This window comes from Pyrus communis, chromosome 3 (assembly GCF_041283825.1).
Source record: "Pyrus communis isolate YQ-2024b chromosome 3, ASM4128382v1, whole genome shotgun sequence".
In the NCBI taxonomy this organism is placed as follows: domain Eukaryota; kingdom Viridiplantae; phylum Streptophyta; class Magnoliopsida; order Rosales; family Rosaceae; genus Pyrus; species Pyrus communis.
The window spans coordinates 26,046,095-26,067,391 of NC_142567.1; the positions used below are offsets into that span (position 1 = coordinate 26,046,095).

At 38.8% G+C, this 21,297-nt stretch overlaps 5 protein-coding genes across 5 annotated transcripts; 3 read left to right on the forward strand and 2 right to left on the reverse strand.

Moving 5' to 3' along the window:
* Positions 1 to 889: 889 nt before the first annotated feature.
* LOC137714103 (peptidyl-prolyl cis-trans isomerase CYP19-4) lies at positions 890 to 3,200 on the reverse strand. The gene is made up of 7 exons (XM_068453392.2): positions 3,023 to 3,200; positions 2,853 to 2,931; positions 2,470 to 2,517; positions 2,344 to 2,367; positions 1,889 to 2,071; positions 1,681 to 1,756; positions 890 to 1,181 (listed from the first exon to the last, which is right to left on the reverse strand). The coding sequence occupies exons 1-7, from the start codon at positions 3,086 to 3,088 to the stop codon at positions 1,043 to 1,045; spliced, it is 615 nt and encodes a 204-aa protein (XP_068309493.1). The 5' UTR covers positions 3,089 to 3,200; the 3' UTR covers positions 890 to 1,042.
* Positions 3,201 to 4,665: 1,465 nt separating this feature from the next.
* Positions 4,666 to 8,396, forward strand: LOC137716455 (E3 ubiquitin-protein ligase APD2). Its single transcript, XM_068455917.2, has 11 exons — positions 4,666 to 4,820; positions 4,931 to 5,178; positions 5,831 to 5,937; positions 6,022 to 6,147; positions 6,276 to 6,372; positions 6,787 to 6,861; positions 6,949 to 7,031; positions 7,130 to 7,276; positions 7,387 to 7,459; positions 7,546 to 7,894; positions 8,054 to 8,396. The coding sequence occupies exons 2-11, from the start codon at positions 4,932 to 4,934 to the stop codon at positions 8,127 to 8,129; spliced, it is 1,380 nt and encodes a 459-aa protein (XP_068312018.2). The 5' UTR covers positions 4,666 to 4,820; position 4,931; the 3' UTR covers positions 8,130 to 8,396.
* Positions 8,397 to 10,333: 1,937 nt separating this feature from the next.
* LOC137716088 (uncharacterized) lies at positions 10,334 to 13,197 on the forward strand. Its single transcript, XM_068455481.2, has 6 exons — positions 10,334 to 10,504; positions 10,590 to 11,170; positions 11,553 to 11,742; positions 11,843 to 11,907; positions 12,368 to 12,578; positions 12,747 to 13,197. The coding sequence occupies exons 1-6, from the start codon at positions 10,415 to 10,417 to the stop codon at positions 13,083 to 13,085; spliced, it is 1,476 nt and encodes a 491-aa protein (XP_068311582.1). The 5' UTR covers positions 10,334 to 10,414; the 3' UTR covers positions 13,086 to 13,197.
* Positions 13,198 to 13,205: 8 nt separating this feature from the next.
* On the forward strand, positions 13,206 to 15,145 carry LOC137714095 (putative pyridoxal 5'-phosphate synthase subunit PDX1). The gene has a single exon (XM_068453383.2). It carries the CDS (start codon positions 13,914 to 13,916, stop codon positions 14,850 to 14,852), a length of 939 nt encoding a protein of 312 aa, XP_068309484.1. The 5' UTR covers positions 13,206 to 13,913; the 3' UTR covers positions 14,853 to 15,145.
* A 2,309-nt stretch (positions 15,146 to 17,454) lies between these two features.
* LOC137715778 (beta-glucosidase 13) lies at positions 17,455 to 21,297 on the reverse strand. The gene is made up of 13 exons (XM_068455126.2): positions 20,477 to 21,297; positions 20,285 to 20,354; positions 20,081 to 20,139; positions 19,856 to 19,931; positions 19,642 to 19,719; positions 19,427 to 19,514; positions 19,026 to 19,281; positions 18,809 to 18,924; positions 18,491 to 18,708; positions 18,369 to 18,400; positions 18,176 to 18,278; positions 17,850 to 17,958; positions 17,455 to 17,751 (listed from the first exon to the last, which is right to left on the reverse strand). Exons 1-13 carry the CDS (start codon positions 20,645 to 20,647, stop codon positions 17,586 to 17,588), a joined length of 1,542 nt encoding a protein of 513 aa, XP_068311227.2. The 5' UTR covers positions 20,648 to 21,297; the 3' UTR covers positions 17,455 to 17,585.

The window sequence follows — 21,297 nt, forward strand, 5'->3', positions numbered from 1 at the left end:
GACATGCATGCATGCATACATACATAAGTAGCAGGTGAGTGTATGATGAGATGATCATGCATGCATGATGTATGCATGTCATATGTTGGCGGAGTGGACTGCGTCAAGGGGAGTAAAGGAAACTTGTGGGCGGGTGAGGTAGTGAGCATGACTAGAGTGCAATCCGGATTTGGTATTTTGTTAAAATATTCTAAAAACAAAACTGACCACATGATTCACAACATAAACCGTTAATACTCACTACGAAAGAAAATGATTTTCAGACTTTATTTTTTCTCGTGTTTATAGCCACTTGATCCAGTTAATTACAGGAAATCAAGTGATAAACTAATGAAAAGTGCAAGAGGCTAAAAGTAAAGTGCGGGAATCATTTCCGTAAATAAGGTATATGTTAGTATTCATGTAATGCTGGGGATGACGTGCGGCACATTGCAAAATTATTGCCATACAACTCGATTGTTACGTTGCACGACTACTAAGATGGAATGAGTCAAAAATTTTATCCTAATTGACATTATGATATTAGACTAATACGCCACCCTAGCAGTGTAAGTGTAACCAGTCTATTTAAGTTCCATTAAGTCGGTCGTCAGTAAATCAACCAAGTGATGATTTCATCATGTCATGCGCTAGATTCACTTTGCTTTGCTTAGGAGGAGTAAGTGATTTAAAGGGTAGCCATTTTTTGAACACATGACAGCCGTCGCTTAGACACTGACGCAACTATGACTCAATTTTAATTTCACTTTTCTCCCGTCTAGTAGGGTTTACTGTTATCACAGACTTGGAAACTTGCAAGGGCAGCCACAACGACGTTTTTCCCAACTAATATGGAACAATTCTGGGATTCAACCCTTAAAAGTATGAAGGGTTTTGGGTTTTGGGAAAATAACGGGAACATTATGTAGATGTTAATCGAATTTAAAGTAAGAACACTATCAGTACGTGAACCATAACATCTTCATCGGTCTTACACGACGAAAATCGAGAAGTCGGAACAGTTATTGTCACTCGGTACATGGAGAGACTACGAAAGGACCATCTAGAGAGGAAGTTCACCACTGTCGGCAATCACGACTTTGCTCTTGGGTGTGCCACTCTGATTTCCTTCAGCTTCAATCTTGTAAACCACATCCATTCCAGAGAGCACCTTTCCGAATACAACATGTCTGCCATCCAACCTATAAACATTCAAATACGGAATCAAACTTCAGCTTTGACAAGTATACATGTGTAAACCAATGGTTGTTATTTGAAAACAGTAGTAGACCGCCTCTGTATTAAGCGAGAGGTCTTAAGATCAAACGACTAATGAAATCGGTAGTTGAGCACCAGTTTAAATGAGCACAAATGTAGTGTTATACAATGTAAAGGTCTGAAATTTAAGAAATGTGATATGGAATCAGTAAAAAGGGGACAGAATGAACCCGCCATCTGTGGATACCATCACTACGGTTGTCTGACCGCTGCCCGACTCTTACCAGAACAGTGGGAATCAGGCGTTCCCTGTAAGCACTATTGGTCTCCACAAGAAAGCAAACCAAAATTGCTTCCTCTAATCAAACCCAACAAGTGCCAGAATTATACAATTTAAGAAAGCAATGCATCAAGCAGAATAAGACAGTCATTCTAGAAATATTATTCGCGTTTTCAAGCATGCATGGATGCACATAGAATTACCAGTTAGTCGTCACAGTTGTGATGAAGAATTGTGAACCATTGGTGTCGGGACCAGAATTTGCCATTGACAAAAGCCCTGTACAAAAGAGTAAAGAGCACTTAGTTCACTCCATAATATAGGTTCAAACTTCAGTATTATATTGGGTGCTAGCCAGTAGCCATCCATGCCGCTGGAAGAGAAGGCAGGTGGGATGGGTTATTTGTCTACCTGGGCCAATATGCTTTAGCTTGAAATTTTCATCAGCGAACTTCTCTCCGTAAATTGACTCTCCCCCTCTTCCATCACCTAGTGTGAAATCACCTCCTTGGATCATGAAACTCGGTATAATCCTGTGGAATTTGCTACCCTTGAAATGGAGAGGCTTTCCACTCTTTCCAACGCCTTTCTCCCCTGAAATATATGGGGGGAAAAGAAGGATGAAAATTTTAAAAACATTATTGACTCTTACAACTTTCTAATCACTATGTTCTGGGGAAATGCAGTATACAGAAAATTTCTATGTAAAAACTAAATATTTGCATCCTTCCTGAGTTGTTACTGAACTTGAAGGCCTCAACCAAGGACCATTTCATATACATTGCTGATGATAGACCCCAAAAAGTAGATACTACATATCAACTACTAAACTTAATACGAGGAAACGAAGATGAGTAACTGGTTACCTGTGCAAAGAGCTCGAAAATTCTCTGAAATACCAAAGGAGTGAATTAGTAATGTTCTGAGATTGTTAGCTTTAGTTTAAACACATAGAACCCACAAAATGGGAGTAATATTATTCAATTTAATACCTGCAGTCTTGGGAACCGCCTTCCCAAAGAGACCGATCACAACCCGTCCTGAAATACAGTGATCGAAACAAGTATCAATACCGATTAGCCAGAAACAAAAAGCACCACCACAAAAAAAATCCCAATAATTCATCAAACTATGGCACCCAAATTTTCATTTGCAACAGTCTATGCACAAGAACATTTCTCCAACTCCACAGAAACAAATCCACCTCTAATGATCACCCTTCGGCTTTCGGTTCCAAATTGAGCTCACACATCATGTTAATCGAATATAAATACCAAATTTGGGAATTATAATACCTTAATTAAATTGAATTTTGAGCAAATGGGTCGAATTTGTTCTAAACATTAACAAAATTATTGCAAATTAAACAGCATACCAGCTGGCTTTCCAGAAATCTCGACATCAAAGTAAACCTTGTGGGTCACTTCCTTCAGATCCTCCTTCGACTTCTTTGCCTGATCAAGAATTTACACAAAATTTAAAGATCGATCCTTGAAAATGCAATTGAATCAAAATTGTAAATTTAAACAAAAACATAAACTTTACCTCAATGAGAGTTAGGGTTCCGAAGAGGACGAGGGTACAGAGCATCAACGACGTCGTTCGACCCATCTCTTTGCTTTTTCAGTTCTGCAAAGTCTCAGGCTCTTCTTCTCTCACTCTCCAGATTCATTGATTTGTACTGAATTGTATGAGTCTTAGGTTTAGCGGTTCAGCCAACAGTGGTCTGACACGTATGGTATTTGGGTGTCCAACGGGTTGGGTAATGGGTTGGATATGGGCCGACTGCTAAGATGTATTTGGGCCTTCAAGCCTCATTCTGTTTGATTTTATTTTAATAATTCAATAATATCAGGAGAATGCGAACGTCGGTCGCGGTTACGCGTAGAGGAGTGTGGCATCCATTTACCAAAAAAACTCACGTGCCAGTTTCCAAAACAAAACAAAAAAAAAAAAAAAAAAAAAACTCACGTGCCCACGCAAGACTAGTGGTAGCATTCATGTTAAAAATAGAAATATAATGGGGTCAATTAGGGTTGTGTCATTTTGCAGGAATTTCAGCTAAAATGGTCCATCATATTAGCATAATTTTTTATTTTGGATCCTAAAATCTGAAATCGATAGAAGTCATGTCTGAGTTTCTCCACCATCAATCATTTAGATCATTCCATAAAAAATCTCTATTAAACAAGGATGAAAATAACAAAAATACTCTCAATTTTTGTTAAATCATTTTGACCCATTGTTTATTAAATTAAAAACATTTTTTTTTTATTTTGGTCCTTATTTTAACATAAATTTTCATGGAATGATCAAAATGATTGATGGTTGACAAATTCAAAGACCACTTCTACTAATTTTAAATCACGATAATCAAAATGAGAAATTATACCAATCTCAATAATCATTTTAACTAAAAAATTATATATACATAGAAATTAGAATCCGTATTTGTCACATAATTGAAAACTTACTAATTTGTAATTCTTAGAGTGATAGATAATCAATTTCAAGTTACCATCCTCTGTTTCCTAACCTTCTGGTACCAACTACACATTTGACTGAAGTTAAGCTTTCTTGATTTCTTTGTGCTACCATTTTGGGCTTCATTCTTGATATATTTGGAGTTCGTGGATTGTCCTGACGGTTATTAACATTCTTATTCAACTCATTGTCTTATGTATTTAAATTGAATCTGTGGCATGTGGTAGCATTGAAGTTTATAAATTTCACTTATGATCTTTATGAGAAGTAAAAAAGGATGTGGAGATAGCACAACCTTATTATATTCCAACAACAAACCCAAAAGAAATGAAGAAAATGACAATTGAGAAAAAGTTTAGATATGGACATAATTACAGAAATTTTTAGTGGATATAGGATTTATCAACAAAATCGTTATCCAAGCAAAGTTTTAAACGGTCAATATAATTATGCGTCTTATCCAACTACTTAATGTGTCACGTTATTATTTATTTTCGGCTTAAATATTTACTAACAAACATAACCATATGGATAACTGTACAATGAGAACATCAATGATTAATAAAACATTCGATAATTCGATATTGAGTGATCGAATAGGCGACAAAACCTAACTCAAGATTCTTCCCAGCTCACATGCTTGAACCTCGTTGACAGGCTCCACTTGGAATTCCAATAAGAAAATCATAGAACAATCAGATGACACATTAACTAACCGTCACACACCAACTACCATTCCTATGTTGAAAAACCCAAAAATGGAACCAAACACGACTTTTTGGTGAGCTTCGCAGCCTCGTCACCACCGCCTTTGCTTCCTCAAGGGATGCTGCTGCCTCCCAAAACTCCCATCATCCAGGTAAAGTCTTAGAAACCAAATAAATAAATAAATCATTCTTTCCTTCTTCTTTTCCCTTTTTTCGTATAAATATAACCAACAAATGTCAACGTTGAACTTTGTGCTTTCAGCATGGAAACCCCAGAACCAGATCGAAGAGAAGATCAGTCCTTTCCTTCATCTTCTTCTTCTTCGCCATCGAGCTCACGGGTGGAAGAAGAAGAAACTGACGGACGTTCAAATGGGGACAATTTTGATGAGCAGCAGCGGATGAGAAGGTCTAGGACTTATCATGTGAACTTGTTGGTGTCCGATGTAGAAGTGTCTGAGGATGATATTTGGTCGGCCCTTGCTGTGCTTGTCACCTTTTGGTTCTTTGGTCAGTTTCCCTCCTCATCAATCACTTGTTTTTGTGCATTGCTTGTGTGAATTTGTTTCATGTTTCTTTTTAATTAGTTTTGGATTCAAGACAAGAGAAACTTACCTATAATTGGGATGCCACAACGGTCATATTTCAAGTCAACCAACTACTGTTACGTTAGAAAGTTAAATAGAGATGATTTAAGGACATCGTTTTCTCCTCATGCACATCTATGTGTATTTTTTACTTTTAGATTAAATAACTCATAAGAGAATGAAGAGACAATAAAAAGAGTGTGCATAACGAGAAAATAGGTATGTGAAGATCATTTCTTCGAATACATGGTAGTGTTTTGTTGGTATGAAATACCGACACAGTGATCTGTAGCATGTAGGTGCGTTCTTCTTGAAAGCAGAAAATACTTCTGACAAAAAGTGAAGCCAAATTTTTGTCCAATCAAACCCTTTTGCTTGTTTCATGTGTAGTTGTGGAGAGGGTTTTGAGTTTGGCTCTTTCATAAACTGGACTGAAATTATATAACTTTCAATTGATTTATAGGGTTTTTCCCCTTCCTTTTTTTAAGTTTTTCCATATATTGTTATGTACTGAACTCGTTTGTTAATGACTTGAGCATTTGATTAATATGGTTTTTGATGTTCGTCACGCACAGCATCTATGACTATGATTCTTGGTTTCTATGGATCTGGCAATCTACAATTGGGCCCGAACTGCTCGCGCTTGATACAAACTAATCCGTTCTTTGTGCAATCGATTAAGGTGATCAACCGCATTTCATCTTGTAATTCTCGTTTAGTAAAGAACTGGTGTGCTGTAAAACTTATCTGGTCGATAGAACAACAGGCACAGGAGCTTGATGAGCAAAAACTTGGCCCAGTGTTATATGGATTCAACAAACCTCCTCCCTTGGATGTTGAAATAGCATGGACCGAAACACAGGATATGCTTGTTCCAGCCAATTTTCACAAGGCAAGATCTTCCTTACTTTCCATGTAACATCGAATGTTAAATCATTTTTCCTTCTCTCATATTACTCTTAACTTTTTGTCCTCTGCTTTGATTGATGGGATTAAAGTTTATTTCTTTTCATGTAACAGGCATGGCTTTACTTTCTAAACAAAGGGTCTGGTTTGGATATTACTTACCGTGTGAAGCCTACAAGTTCCTCGCCTTTAACTCTTGTAATCGCACAAGGTAATTCCCAACTTCTGATTTGGATTTCTTTTTTCTTTTCTATCGAAGTACCTCGTAAATGGTTATCTAAACTTAACGTACAAAGGTCTAGGATTTATGTCGAATCAAATAGTTGTAGATTTGGGATAATATTCTGTAGCAGCTTCTTTACTCTCTGGAACTTGGGATAGTTGTAGATTTAGTAAAATTCCGAAACATCTCCAATTTCTGAGTTGTCCTTCCTCTCCGACTCTTAAATCTAACCACCTTCCCATGAGGCCAAATGTCTCTGCAGAAGGTCTATCTAGCGTATATGATATGGGGACTTCTTCTTTTTTCCAGTTCTTTTCTTCTTTTTTTGTGCCGGTGGTGGTAGAGGTATTAGTAGAACTCAATGTATTTTCTGGTGTTGAAAACTATTATCTAAACCTGCAGGTAGTGAGAGCCTGGCTGAATGGATAGAGGATCCGTCATACGGTAATGCAACATTGTCTTGGAATATAATTTATGGTGAGATTCATCACTCAAATTTCTATTCCCTCTTTCGGAACAAATTACAATGTTCTGAACTTCTACGTCAACCTGTTTTCTTCACAGGAAGTGGTAGGATCCAGCAGGAAATTCCAAAGTCTTCTACTTACTACATCGCAGTAGGAAACTTGAACCCTGAGTTTGTTGAGGTAGTTATTCAAAAGTTTATTCCATTGTAAATAATTATATCATTGATAATAATTAGTTTCCAACTTTATTGAGCTTCCAATGTTGATGTATAACACAGGTAGAGTTGGTATTCAACATAAAATCTGTTCTTTATAACACAACCGAGGCGTATTATAAATGCTCTTTGTATAACCGGTTATGTAGCTTAAAGCTTTCCCTCTTGGGGGCAAATGTTGCTGTCATAACTTCTCCAGGTCCTAAAGAGGTAATGTAGAAGACTCGCATCCCCGAGTTTTGTTTTTCTTCTGTCCCTTTCGGGCGATTGATACAGTTTCCGTCGCTTTACCATGATAAATATGTTTCCTGAATCCCTAGGGTATCCCTAATGATGATTGGTATGTAAGCCTGTCTTATGGACCGCGATGGGCCATGTATTTTCTTGTAGCAGGTTACTTCTTGTTATCCTTCATATCCTTCTCGTAACATTGGAAAATAAATCGTTTTCTTTACATCTACCTCTTTGTTTGCTTGTAGGCGTTGTGACTTTGCTCCTCGTAAAGGCCTTTAAATTTTATAACAAATTCCAGAATTCTAGTGAAGACACAACCGAATTTCAAGCAGAGGAGGGACAATCCGTGCAAACCCCGCTGCTTTCACCCAAAGACGATGATACTTTGAGTTGGGGTTCGTCGTATGAATTTATTTCCAATAATGAAGAAGATTTGGATGAGTGCCTTGCAGTGAGTTCCCTTGAAGGAAGGTTAACAAATGAAGGAGATAGCAACAATACTCGGCATCTTTGTGTCATATGCTTTGATGGTCCTAGGGATTGCTTCTTTCTTCCCTGTGGGCATTGCGCTGCCTGTTTTACTTGCGGAACAAGGTATACAAATCTGAATCAATGTCGTAGTCTTCTGCTTACAACCCTTTACGCGAAACGTTAGATATAATGACTTTGAACATAACCTACATACACTTGCAACATTTTTAAGTTCTACCAAATCAAAGAAGAGTTAGATTTCTAAACGGATTAACGGTGCAGGATTGCCGAGGAGGCTGGTACGTGTCCTATATGTCGTAGAAGGATGAAGAAAGTGAGGAGGATTTTTACAGTTTGAGCTTGTGTGTATATGTGAACCAAGTTTGCAGGAGCTCCCTTGTACCATAGTTTTTATGATTCCTTGTGGATATTTTTTCACTAACAGATGAAGAAGCAGTGGTTTCTATTGTACTATAAGGCCTTTTCTTCTTCTTTTTTCTGTAAAATTCTGGTTTTTGGCATGAACCTTTTGAGGAGGTTTGCAAATGTGATTACCCCACATGTAATTTGTGCATAAACTTGAGTTAATTTTGTATACTTCAAAAAATTTCACACATTATCACAACCACAAGAATTACAACTGTAATCTCTCCAAAGTACAAATAATGTATTTGAAAGAAATGAGTATCGTTATTATTCATGTATTTATTACTAGCAATCAAATGATTTGGCTATGTCATTCTTGACAATTAAAGGTATGATGTATACCCGACACACATTTATTCTCATCTTCAATCCTTCTAATTCTCACACAAAGTGATTAAACATACTTTAAGAGGGCGTTTGTTGCACCGGACTGTCTCAGACTGGACTACCTGCAGGGACTAAGCTGGACTGGCTTAGACTAGACTAAGTTGGACTAACTTAATGAAGCGTTTGGTGCAGGGTCGAACTAAAAAGAAGAAGAATAACAAACTACAATATTATATTTTTTAATTCATATCTAATAATATTATATTAATTAATTCTACCTTTTTTATTCTAATAATACTCTCCCTGTCTCTCTCTGGAAGCCTCCATCTTTTTCTCTGTCTTTATCTCCTTTGTTCTCTTCATCCCACGCTCTCCTTCCCTCCCCTATTTTTTCCGATTAATTGCCAAATTTTTTTCTCCAAAACGAAGAATCGAGCTTGGTTTTTCAGGTTTTTGTTCGGTGCAAGATTCGAATTGGAGAGAGTTTTCCAAGTCTGTGGATTCAATCGAAGCCGCAAGTCTGTGGAGCGGCGAAACCGACCTGCAGCGATGCTTGGCGAGCTGACCGGCGACGAGTCGGGGTTTGTGGATTCAGGGAAGTGAGAGACGGCGATGGCTTGGATTCGTTTCTGTCAAACCCAATATTGCAAACTTGGAGATCCTTTGAGATGGAAAAGAGGGAGGAGGAGAGAAGCGAAGCAAGCAACACGAGGTGAAGCCTGAGGCGAAGAACAGAAATGGAGGTGAAGCGAAGAACAGAAACACGAGGTGAAGTGAAGAACATAAATGGGACTACGAATCCCCTCGTTTTTTGTGGCTCTCGCTAAGCCCACCTAGCGCAGGATTTAGTCGGCACGAGTCTAGCTTAATCCCATTAAACACAATCCCAATTTACACCAAACACAGGACTACTAATTCTAGCTAAGTAGTCCAGTCCAGTGAAACTTAATCCGGCCAAACAAACACGCCCTAAAAGTTGTGCTAGGGACGATTACCAACGTCGGCTGCTAAGTGATTGCCAGCCCTTTGACGAGCTGTCGAACTCACATCCATGCAAATTTACCAAATTAAACAGGCTCGTGCCATCCCTAAAACCTATAATCAAAGTTCTAAAAGACGCCAAATGCTAGTCGGGCGACGGGCTGGGACCTAGCGCCTAGGCGGATTTAAGTAAATTTATTATATTTTGTGTAAATAAGTATCTGTTTATACTTAAAATATATATATATATATATATATATATAAACTACAAAATAGAGTGACATATACATTATGAAGTATTGGAACATAATGAAAATATGGGGAACAAACATATAATATGTGTTCATTCAAGTATTCAACAAGTCTCTTACAATTTATTGAAAAATAATAATATACAAAATGAAATTTATCTATTTTCTGTTTATGTGAGTCGTAACCTAGGCGGGCGCCTCGGCAGGTCTAGACGTCATTTCTTAATTTTCAAATGCTTAGGCATTAATCGGGACGGTGATCAGCTGTCTAGTGCCTAGGCAAGAATTTTTAGAACAGTGCCTATAATAAAATAATTTGATGGGTGATTACCGATGATTGAGATTTAATGGAGCTTACTAAAAGTTTTAATCTCGAATGCTTGGTGAAGCAGGTCCGCTTCCCAGTTTATAGCGGGAAGGGTCGTCCCCCGCCATCCATTTTTTCCCGCGAAATAAAACACCAAAAGCGGGGAAAGCCGGTAAACAGCTACAAAAAATCTACCCACGTGGCAAACACTTCTTCCCGGTGGGACCCAACTGGAACAGACAAAGCTTGGACGTTAGCTCAGCCCGACCTAGTTACACGCAGCTACAAATTTACAAGGCGACCAGTAGCAGCAGGAGCACTGCAGCTCATCCACCGCCACCGCATCCGATCATGGCGGCTCCGAGATCCGCCGCGCCCTCTCACATCCTCCCATCCGTCATCGCCCTCTCCCTTCTCTCTCTCGGCTTCGTTATCTACAAGGTCTCAAACGCAGCGTCGTTTTTCCGGTTTTTCATTTTTTGTTTATTTTTTCTAAAATATTTCATTGGGGGATTTTGTCGAACAGGTGGACGACTTCGCCACTCAGACCAAGACACTAGCCGGCCACAACCTCCAGCCGACGCCTTGGCACTTCTTCCCGCCAAAAACTTTCACCGACGAGACCCTCCACGACCGAGCCTACAAGCTCATCCACTGCTCCTACCTCGCCTGCCGCTATAAAAGCAACGAAGTCCCTGAACGACGGCGTCCTCCGTCATCCCGCGCGAAAGCCCCGAAATGCCCCGAGTTCTTCCGTTGGATCCACCACGATCTGGAGCCCTGGGCCCGGACCCGGATCTCCGCTGCCCATTTGGAGACCGCCAAGCAACACGCAGCGTTTCGCGTGGTGATTGTTGACGGGAGGCTGTATGTGGATTTGTTCTGGGCTTGCGTGCAGAGCCGCGCCATGTTCACCATTTGGGGTTTTCTGCAGCTCCTTGCCAGGTATCCGGGTCGGGTTCCGGATGTGGATATCATGTTTGATTGCATGGATAAGCCCATAATTAACCGGACCGAGCACGAATCGATGCCTTTGCCGCTTTTCCGGTACTGTACGGACGGTGATCACTTTGATATCCCATTTCCTGATTGGTCCTTCTGGGGTTGGTAAGAATCGTCATTCTTTGATTGTCTTCGTTTTCACATTAATTGTTAATTTTCTAAGTTTCTAGTTTTTTTTCGGGTAATTTTTCGTGTTTGCGTATTCGTTGTGAATGAGTCAATGGGAAAAAACCTGAATTTATTAATTGTTCGTGTGTGCTTGAATTCCTGTAAAAATATCTGAAAGTAAATAAATTATTTTATGCTTGTATGCATGCATCAATTACATGCTGGTTATTAGGCGGATTTAATTTACCAAGATTGACATTGTTTGCTAAACGTTTACTAATTTGTATGGCATGAAGGTGTTTCATTTATTTGGGCGTCAAGCGCGTTGTTATGGTTTTATTTGTGCTGATTGTCTTTATAGTTTATGATTACTGCACAGGCCAGAGCTCAACATTCATCCCTGGGAAGAGCAGTTCGGGGAAATCAAGCGGGGTTCTCAGGAAAGAAGTTGGAAAAAGAAGGAGCCTTTCGCATATTGGAAAGGAAACCCAGATGTTAGTTCCCCTATTCGTACGGAGTTACTTAACTGCAACGACACGAAGATGTGGAGAGCGCAGATTATGCGTCAGGTTGAGTTTAAAACTGCATGTTGATCTCTCTTTAACTTGAACCATAGAAGTGATAGGCCTAAGGCCAGACCTGACATTATCTTTCTAATATAAATCGTAGGATTGGGAAGCGGAAGCAAGAGCTGGTTATGAGCATTCCAAACTATCTAAGCAGTGTAATCATCAGTAAGTACAGCTTCTAAAAGTGATGGTTGATCATCATATTCTCAATATATAGTCCAACTGATTAGCTAGGAAGATGTGGCGTGATCGTTTATTACGTATTGGCCTAAGATATTGTCCCGCAGTTGATATTTTGACTCTGCTTTGTAGTCCTTTTGCTTTTGTCTATCTAGTTCAATTTTCCGCATCTATGAAAATGATGTAGTTTGCAGTTTATAGTTTTGAAGTTCTGAAACCTGGGCAGCCTTTAACATTCAAGGAGGATTTGACAGTCTCTTGTGCGTGTTTTCTTTTTATCTAGTGGATCTTGACTGTTCCAATGATCCACAGAATGTTTCCTTCTCTTCTTTCTCATCGGTTGACGAGTAGATGTTATGTATAGTTGTACTCGATTGATGTCTTATTATCTAATTGGTATGTGGATTTGATCCTGCAGCTCAGAAATCTTTTCCACCTTTTGTAGGTACAAAATCTATGCAGAAGGCTATGCTTGGTCTGTCAGCCTGAAATATATTGTATCATGTGGTTCTCTTACACTGATAATAACCCCGCAATATGAGGATTTCTTCAGCCGCGGTCTCATTCCCAAGATTAATTATTGGCCCATCTCCCCTAACGCTATATGCCCGTCTATAAAGTCTGCTGTTGACTGGGCTCAGGGACACCAATCTGAGGTATCTTTCAACTGTTAGTAGTATTCTATATCATGTTCTCGTTCTTGTTGTTACATTTTGCATCAGTAATGTACAATTCAGTTTTTCCCCGGCTTTCCCTTCAAGTTTATATCTTCTTTTGAAAAAACAACATAATCGAGGCTACAATATACTCCAATGGCTGAACAGGCTAAGGCAATGGGACAAAGAGGGCAGGATTTCATGGAAAGCCTAAGCATGGATCGGGTCTATGATTACATGTTTCACCTAATCATGGAGTACTCAAAGCTGCTGGACTTCGAGCCAGACATTCCAGCTTCTGCTATGGAAGTATGTACAGAATCCCTGCTTTGTCTTGCTGACCCGAAACAGAGAGAATGGCTTAAAAGGTCCACCGCGTACCCTTCTCCTAGCCCGCCGTGCACTCTCCCGTCGGCTGATAGTAATCTCATCAGGAGATGGAAGCGGAAAAAACAAGAAACGATGGACGCTGTGGAGGACATGAATCCCAAGGGACGGAGACGATGAAACTAGGATATATGCTGGCGTAGTGTAATAATCATAATTCTTTGAGTTTTCAGTTTTGTAATTAAAATACTATAATTATTCTCTTCCCATGAAAAGGGTATTATTATTTTTAGCTTTTTCTTTCTTTTTCCTGACTTTATGATGTTTGCATCAATGTCGATTGCGTGAGTCCACTGCAGCTAGATCCTGGTAGTCTACTCTCCGAATAGCCGCGAAGGTGGTCATTATCCGGAGAATGACCTATTTGATACACGAATCGAGTCGGGTCACCTGATAAGAATCTGTGAAGATTATGGATTTGACTCGATATTATTCGTTAAGATAACTAGTATTGTACGGACGCGACAAACACAATCCGTTTACCCTGCCTAAAAATTGTTTGTTTTTTTCCATTGATATTGGGTGTCACAATGGTAGAACGCTATATAGATTGGTACTATTTTAAAACTCTTGAGAATAATGCAAGAATATAGAGAGTTTGAAATGTAAAAAGTCCTTATTTTATTTTTATTTTCTCAGTAATATATTTAAAATACATGTAGAATACGTGTGTATCACTGAAACTAGTGTGAAAATTTAGTGATTTAAACGTAAAAAAGATAAATAAATAAAAAACGTAATTTAATGAATCAACCGTATACTAAAAACTCCATTTTTTGCCAAAAATAGATACGGGAAATCTGAGTAGCAGAGTGTGTGCCCTGTTCCATACCATTATTTATTTTATACCATTTCCATATCATCATCTTCTTCGCCCTCACTTTCCACTCACCACCACCTTCCTCCTCCTTTCTCGCGAAATCTCACATTCCACCAATCCCCCAGAGAATGGCTGACAGAAGCGGCGTCGTCACCGTCTACGGCAAAGGAGCCATATACGAAACCACCACCAAGTCCTCCCCGTTCTCTGTCAAAGTCGGCCTCGCCCAAATGCTCCGCGGTGGCGTCATCATGGACGTTGTCAACCCCACCCAGGCCCGCATCGCCGAGGAGGCTGGCGCCTGCGCCGTCATGGCCCTGGAGAGCGTCCCTGCCGACATCCGATCCCAGGGTGGTGTCGCCCGAATGTCCGACCCCCAGCTCATCAAGGAGATCAAGCGCTCCGTCACCATCCCAGTCATGGCCAAAGCCCGCATCGGCCATTTCGTCGAGGCCCAAATCCTCGAAGCCATCGGCGTCGACTACGTCGACGAGAGCGAGGTCCTCACTCTCGCCGACGAGGAGCACCACATCAACAAGCACAATTTTCGAGTCCCGTTCGTCTGCGGATGTCGGAATCTCGGCGAGGCGCTCCGCAGGATCCGCGAGGGCGCCGCGATGATCCGGACGAAGGGGGAAGCCGGCACCGGAAACATCGTAGAGGCCGTTCGGCACGTGCGTCACGTGATGGGGGACATCAGGGTCTTGAGGAACATGGACGACGACGAGGTGTTCGCGTACGCGAAGAAGATCTCGGCGCCGTACGATCTCATGATGCAGACGAAGCAGCTCGGGAGGCTGCCGGTGGTGCATTTTGCCGCCGGGGGCGTGGCGACTCCCGCTGACGCGGCGCTGATGATGCAGTTGGGGTGCGACGGGGTTTTCGTCGGGTCGGGCGTGTTCAAGAGCAGTGACCCTGCCCGGAGAGCCAGGGCTATTGTGCAGGCTTCCACCCATTACAGTGACCCAGATGTGCTGGCGGAGATCAGCTGCGGATTGGGCGAGGCAATGACCGGGATGAATCTGAACGACGAGAAGGTCGAGCGGTTCGCATTTCGGTCTGACTGAAACAGTAAGATTCGAGTTTGGAGCTTTCTGGTGATCCCCAAAGGACCAAGAGCTAAGGGTTCCAACTTTTAGAAGAAAACGAACATTGCCCATATATACCATTTTACATATTTTGCTTTCTTAGCTGTGGTACGTAAATTTAAATTTCATGGCTCAGTTGGATTTATTTCTGGATTTTTTTTTTCCTTCTTTCTTTCCGGATTCTGCATTAATTGAATGTGTTTTGTCCAATTTGAAGCATTAAGACATTTGAGTTTGCTAATGCTATTGAGCTCGCGTCATGTCATTTTCCACTTTCTGTTCCTGGTTCAGACATTAGCTTTTCCTTTCTCTAGTTCTAAGACTATCTCTAACTGAACGAGGATCAAAAAGCTATGTTTAGCTTTATACAAGAAATTATATTTTTATGAACAGTGTCAGATCATATTTTATACCATCTCCAACCGAGGAGGCTAAAGGGGCCAAACATAATTAAATTAATATGGTTAGTTAAATTAAACTACCATATTAAAATAAGGTTTTCGAACATATTTTGATTGTCACTTATCTCCAAATAAATAAGCCTCCAGATTTTTTTATTTTTATATAATCTCAATAATTTTTCAGATAGAATTTCAAGTGACACGTGTCGCTAAAGTAAGTAACTCTTCAGATTTCTTATCTTTATATCATCTTAATAATTTTTCAAATAGGATTTCAAGTGTCACGTGTCGAGATGTAATTGGTTGTGCAAATTTTAGATAGGATCAAATTTTCTTGAGGTGGATCTTGAAATACCACCCACCCTTTACAAATTTCCCAACAACTGTGATGAGTAAAGGGTTTTTTCATGTCCTCCATATACAATTCTTCTGCTTGGCGTATCTAGAAAATATAATTACGAAAATTAAAGGAAATTAATTAATTTATGAAATTAAATGTAATATAATTAATATTTAAAATAACTTGTGAAAACACCTACTTCGTCGTAGTAATTGGCTCCGCTTTCATTTATTCAAACTTGGTTGAAGATGTTTTTTCCATCTTGAAGAACAACTCTCGTGGTTTCGGGGATTCGGTGGAGTGGTGCCTTCGTAGAACTCATAGTACTTTTTGGACGTAGGAGTCCAAACACCTTCACTTGTTTGAGAACTATCCTTGACACTATTTTCCGAGACCCATCTATAAGCCCTGCAAAGAGCTTCATCTTCTTTTTGGGTCCAAGCCTTTCCTTTCATTGAAGATGTGGTCATTTGAAAATTATTGAAAAAAAATTAAAGGAAAGACTATTGGAAGAGGTAAGATAGTATGGAATGGTGAAAAGGATGTGAGAAATGGTGTAGGAATGACTTAGGTATTTATAGGGAAAAAATTAGCATTTTTTTTTTAAATTCGTCCAAAAAAAATTTCAAATTCCAACGGTAACCTGACGTCAGGTAGGAAATGGCCAACCCGCTGGCCTGATTTTGGTTTTTTGGCCCAATGGGGCCCACAAGCCCTTTGGCCTAACCCTCAGTTAGAGATGGTTTTCATGTCATTCAGAGCTATTTTTAGCCCTATGACCCTTTAGTCGGGTCAGTTGAAAATGGCCTAACCTCCTAAATTGTTCTCCTTTTTCTTCAAAATCTCATGTTCTTCTATGTTTTGAATCATCAATGCGTAAATGTCGTGATGGATTCTAACATGCTTGATTTCATCAAGAATGTCCTTAATTCATGTGATCGTGGAATTTAGGTGTAAAACTATGTGTGTTGTATGCGAATGCGGATTTACGGTTTGAAAGGTTAATCAATACAAATGCATTACCTCAATGGTGTAACTCTAAGAAAGAATGGAGCAATGTGTGCTACATCATGAACTATTCTTGACGAATAGCCTATGGCAGGTGTTAAGAAGATGAGTTTTTAATGAACGCGTCTATGTGTAGACGGCAGCGTGTACACAAGATAAGCCTCTGTTAGGAGTAGAGAAAATATGCGTATGATAGTTGTAGAGAAGATGAACAGTTCTTCAGAGTCCATCTTCATAGTCCTAGTAGGGAGAGTATGCCTATCAAATCGGGAATCTAGGATAAGATACCAATCTTCTTACGATCATGATTACGTTACCTAATTTCTAAGATATCCTAATTTGACTTGAATTAGGGTTTTATTACTTAGGAGACAAGTAACATCTTCAATGTGTAGTATGTCAGACAAAGGATTACGATTCATGGGTTACAAGTATTCTAGTCCCTCTTGCCACTCGAGATGCCACATGTTATTGTTAGACCAAGTCATAGTATGCGCGCGTCTTCAAGAATTTATGATCAAGTCGAAGTGTTATCCAACAAGAGTTAGTTTAGTTTAAGACTCTTTTAAATATTTCTTTACACGTAATTCAAAGTTTAATTTTTCTATTGTATATTTGAATTTCAAATAGCCTTGTAAATAGGGGTTTCAATTTCTTGATGTAATCTGGAATGCAATATAAATACATGCAGCCCATCATTGAAAGGGCGATGCAATTGAAGTGAAACCTTGAGTGTACTTAAGTTTTACGGTTATAGGCCCAAAAAATCATATTCCCACATCTTGTATGTTGGGACCATTTTTTATTTTGTCCATACACAAAAAAACATCCATATATAATTGGCATATTTATTTTACGAAAAAGGGAGAACATTCATAAAGGAATACAATTATGAAAATAGGGAAATGATATGCTTGGCATATTTATTTCACGAGCAACAACCGCAGCAGGATATCTTCACCATTATCCAAGGAAATATTTGAACCAGCTTGCTGAGAGTTTTGGGTGCCTCTTAAGTCCATCATCGTGATCTATATAGACGAAACCAAATCGTACGGTGTATCCAGAAGTCCATTCAAAATTGTCCATTAATGACCATGAAAAGTATCCCTTCACATTTACACCATCACTGCACAAAAAAGGCGAATTTCAAATGTAAGTATGTCTAGTGTAGTGATAAGTCAAAGATATAAGTTAAACCTTCTTTAACTTTTGAAAAGAACTTACTTGATTGCTTTTCGAAGATAGTCTAGGTGGTGGTAGTGGTAATCAATTCTGTGGGTATCATTGAGGGATTGCGGAAGTGACAATGTGGGATCATTAAACTCATCAACGCCTGCAATATAATTAATTTGTTATTTGATGTTTTTTATTGACGAAGAGGCGAAGAAATAGATTCATCATTTCATTCCTATCGATTCAATAGATTGCCAAATGTTTGGGAGTTCCCATCTAGTTTTATATGTAGATCACTTATAGATGTCAACTGCATTTTACACCATATACATGTGAAGCATTAATTATTTAGTTAATTAAGGCTTAAAAATAATTACCGTTCTCAGTAATATAAATGAGCGGATCATTATATTTGTGCTTTGTGTAGAGTAAAATCTCTTGAATGCCTTTTGAATAAACAACTAGCCAGCTTGAAGCAGCCTGCAACCCCAATATATGAAGGTAAGTTAAGTAAATGAAAAACAATTACCCTTTGAATGCAAATAGTTTAGCTAATTGTTCGATGCGTACCGGAGGACCAAGGGGGACTCCATTAAGCTCGGCTGCCACAACATTTAGGGATATGAGATTTTAAATATTTTGATGAACTTAAATTACTCAAATTAAATAATTGGTTTCTCATTTGTACTTACTTGATTCAAAAACGCGAGCATCAGTCAAGTAGCTTGCATTTGCAGAATTATTATGAGGTTGATATCTTGAATAGTAAGTAGTATAATAATTTATTCCAACAAAATCAAATGACCCTTTTATTAACTTGGATTCTTCTTCTGTAAATTTAGGTAATCGTTCTTTAACAAGAACTTGCATACTGTGCGGATATTGGCCGCTTGTCATTGGCTCCATGAACCTACATAATCATTGAAATTTCATTAATAAATTTTGTATTATTATCGTATAAATGAACAATCAATTGGGTTGGTATATAAGTTTGGAATTAATAAACTTGCCATCCAAACATAAAATCCAAAGATCGATTTGCAGCATTCCGATGACGTGTTGCTTTAGAAACTGGCACAAACCAACGTGTCCCTAATGACATTCCTATCACGCCTTTTTGAGATGCCTGCACATCACCACCCAAACTTGATTAGTTACAATATGAAAAAAAGGTAAATTAACCCTATCTCATTAATTTAATATTACAACATTGAGTATTAATATGACCTGATATTTAGTCTTGTACACTTTAACAGCATGTGCATGAGCGAGGAGGAAGTGGTGTGCTACTATATAGGGTTCGGTAGCCGAATCACCGCTGGTGCAGTTTAAGTTCTGCCAAGCAGAACATCGCCCGGGTGCGAATCCTCCTGATGCATAGCCATTAACAATATAAGTCCGTGGCTCATTTTGTGTGATCCAATGCTTTACCCGATCGCCAAATAACTTAAAGCAAAGTTCTGCATAGTCTCGAAAATGATTGCTGCAACATGGAAAATTAAAAATCAGTTGCATGCTGATTTTGAAGGTTTATGCATTATAGAAATTATACATTTGAATATATAAACCGATCAATCATCAAGAAGCTACTGAATCATTATTAATTAGAGGATCAAAGTACTACTTACACAATTTGACGGTTTAAGAAACCACCATATTTTTCTTCTAAAGCTTGAGGAAGATCCCAATGAAAGATTGTCGCATATGGCGTTAGACCTGTGCATGATCAATAAAAGCAACACGGTCGATTATATAACATGTAACTCTTAATATGTATATATGTATATGTGTGTGTGTGTATTTGTAAGGTGGGATGATATATGAGATTAAGCAGTTGCATCACCTTTGTTTAGGAGTTCATTGATGAGATTGTTGTAGTATTGTACTCCTTCCTTGTTCACACCCCCACTTAGCTTTCCATCTAATTATATAATTAAAATTAAACAAGAAAATAAGCAAATACATTCGAAAGGGGAACAAAATAGGTTAAACTAATTAATGCATGGACACACTACTCCGTCTCAACTAATTAATGCGAATGCGGATGATCAACTTACTTCGTAACAATCTGGACCAAGAGATAGAGAACCTATAAGCATCCAATCCCATATCCTTCATAATCTTTACATCTTCCTATATAGAATAACACAATATGTATTATAAGAAAATGCCTCATCTTCAACCTCCTTAATTTTCTTAAGGCCGTAAATTCTTTGGTTCTCTCCTTATACTATTGAATAATTCAGAAGGATTGGAGAACAAAGTTAATGAAATTTTTGAACCTTATAGTGGCGGTATTGATCATCAGCCACGTCCCCATTGCTTCCATCACTGATTTTTTCTGCAATTAACCACGTAAAATTTTCATTATCTTCATAAACCTCATGGTTTAGGCCTCGTCCCCCATCAGTGTCTAACCCTTGTAAAGGTTAAGAATAAATCTGTGTTAATCAAGGTTCAATTCAATCTGGCACCGGTGTAGGTACCTGGATACTGGTGGGTGAAGTTATCCCATATGCTTGGTCCTCTACCACCTTCATTCCATGCACCTTCATACTGAAATTAATTTACACATATAAGAGTACAAAATGAACATGTTAGTATTTTCCTGCATGTATGCTAATAGGTCTGACATTAAATAAAAACACTAACAACTTATTAAGTGCAGAAACACTAACTTGGTAAGATGCTGAAGCTGAACCAAATACAAAGCCTGATGGAAAACTGCTTCTGTTCAGGGAAGCACTGCTATAACGACTGGGTATAACAGCAGTAGTTTTACCATCAGCCGCTGCAAAGCCAGTTAGTAGTAGCACACCCAACAGCAGTGACTGTAACCTCATTGCCATTGCTAGTTAGGGCTTTTGGTGAACTGGAATGGTTTTGGCCTTCCTCGCATGGCGTTTATATAGAGAAAGTATGTATGAGGAAAACATGTAACCGTTAATATTTAATTAAGAACGTGAATCAATACAGATAATAAATAATTACTAAAAGTACAGACTGTAAATAATTACCAAAAGTCTTCGATATCAATTGGCTAGACACCTTCACAACATTATAAATAATTTAGAATATCACGGGAATGTAGCCCTATATAATCTAATCGTGATAAGGTCATGACTTGTATAGTTGCATTAAGTTGGGAATGTGCACATAGCGTACGTGAAACTAAATATCTTGGAGATTTCAATGAACAGATTATGATGAGGTGAAAATTTTATTAGGGATGGGGTAAAAAAAGCAGGGGGTGAAAGTCTATTTCTTCACGTTTTTCCTCCAAACTAATTGAAATGTGTAACAAGTTAAGAGGTATTGTACATACAAAAACGAATTAAGTATTGGTTTGTGGGAACTGGATATACGGAGGTAGAATGGTCTTCATCAGATATGCTAAAGTGAAATATTTGAGTGTGAGCATCTGGCAAAGTCACTTGGCAAGGTCTAAGATTTTAATGTGTGATATGATCTCAACGAGCTAACAATCTGACTATGTATT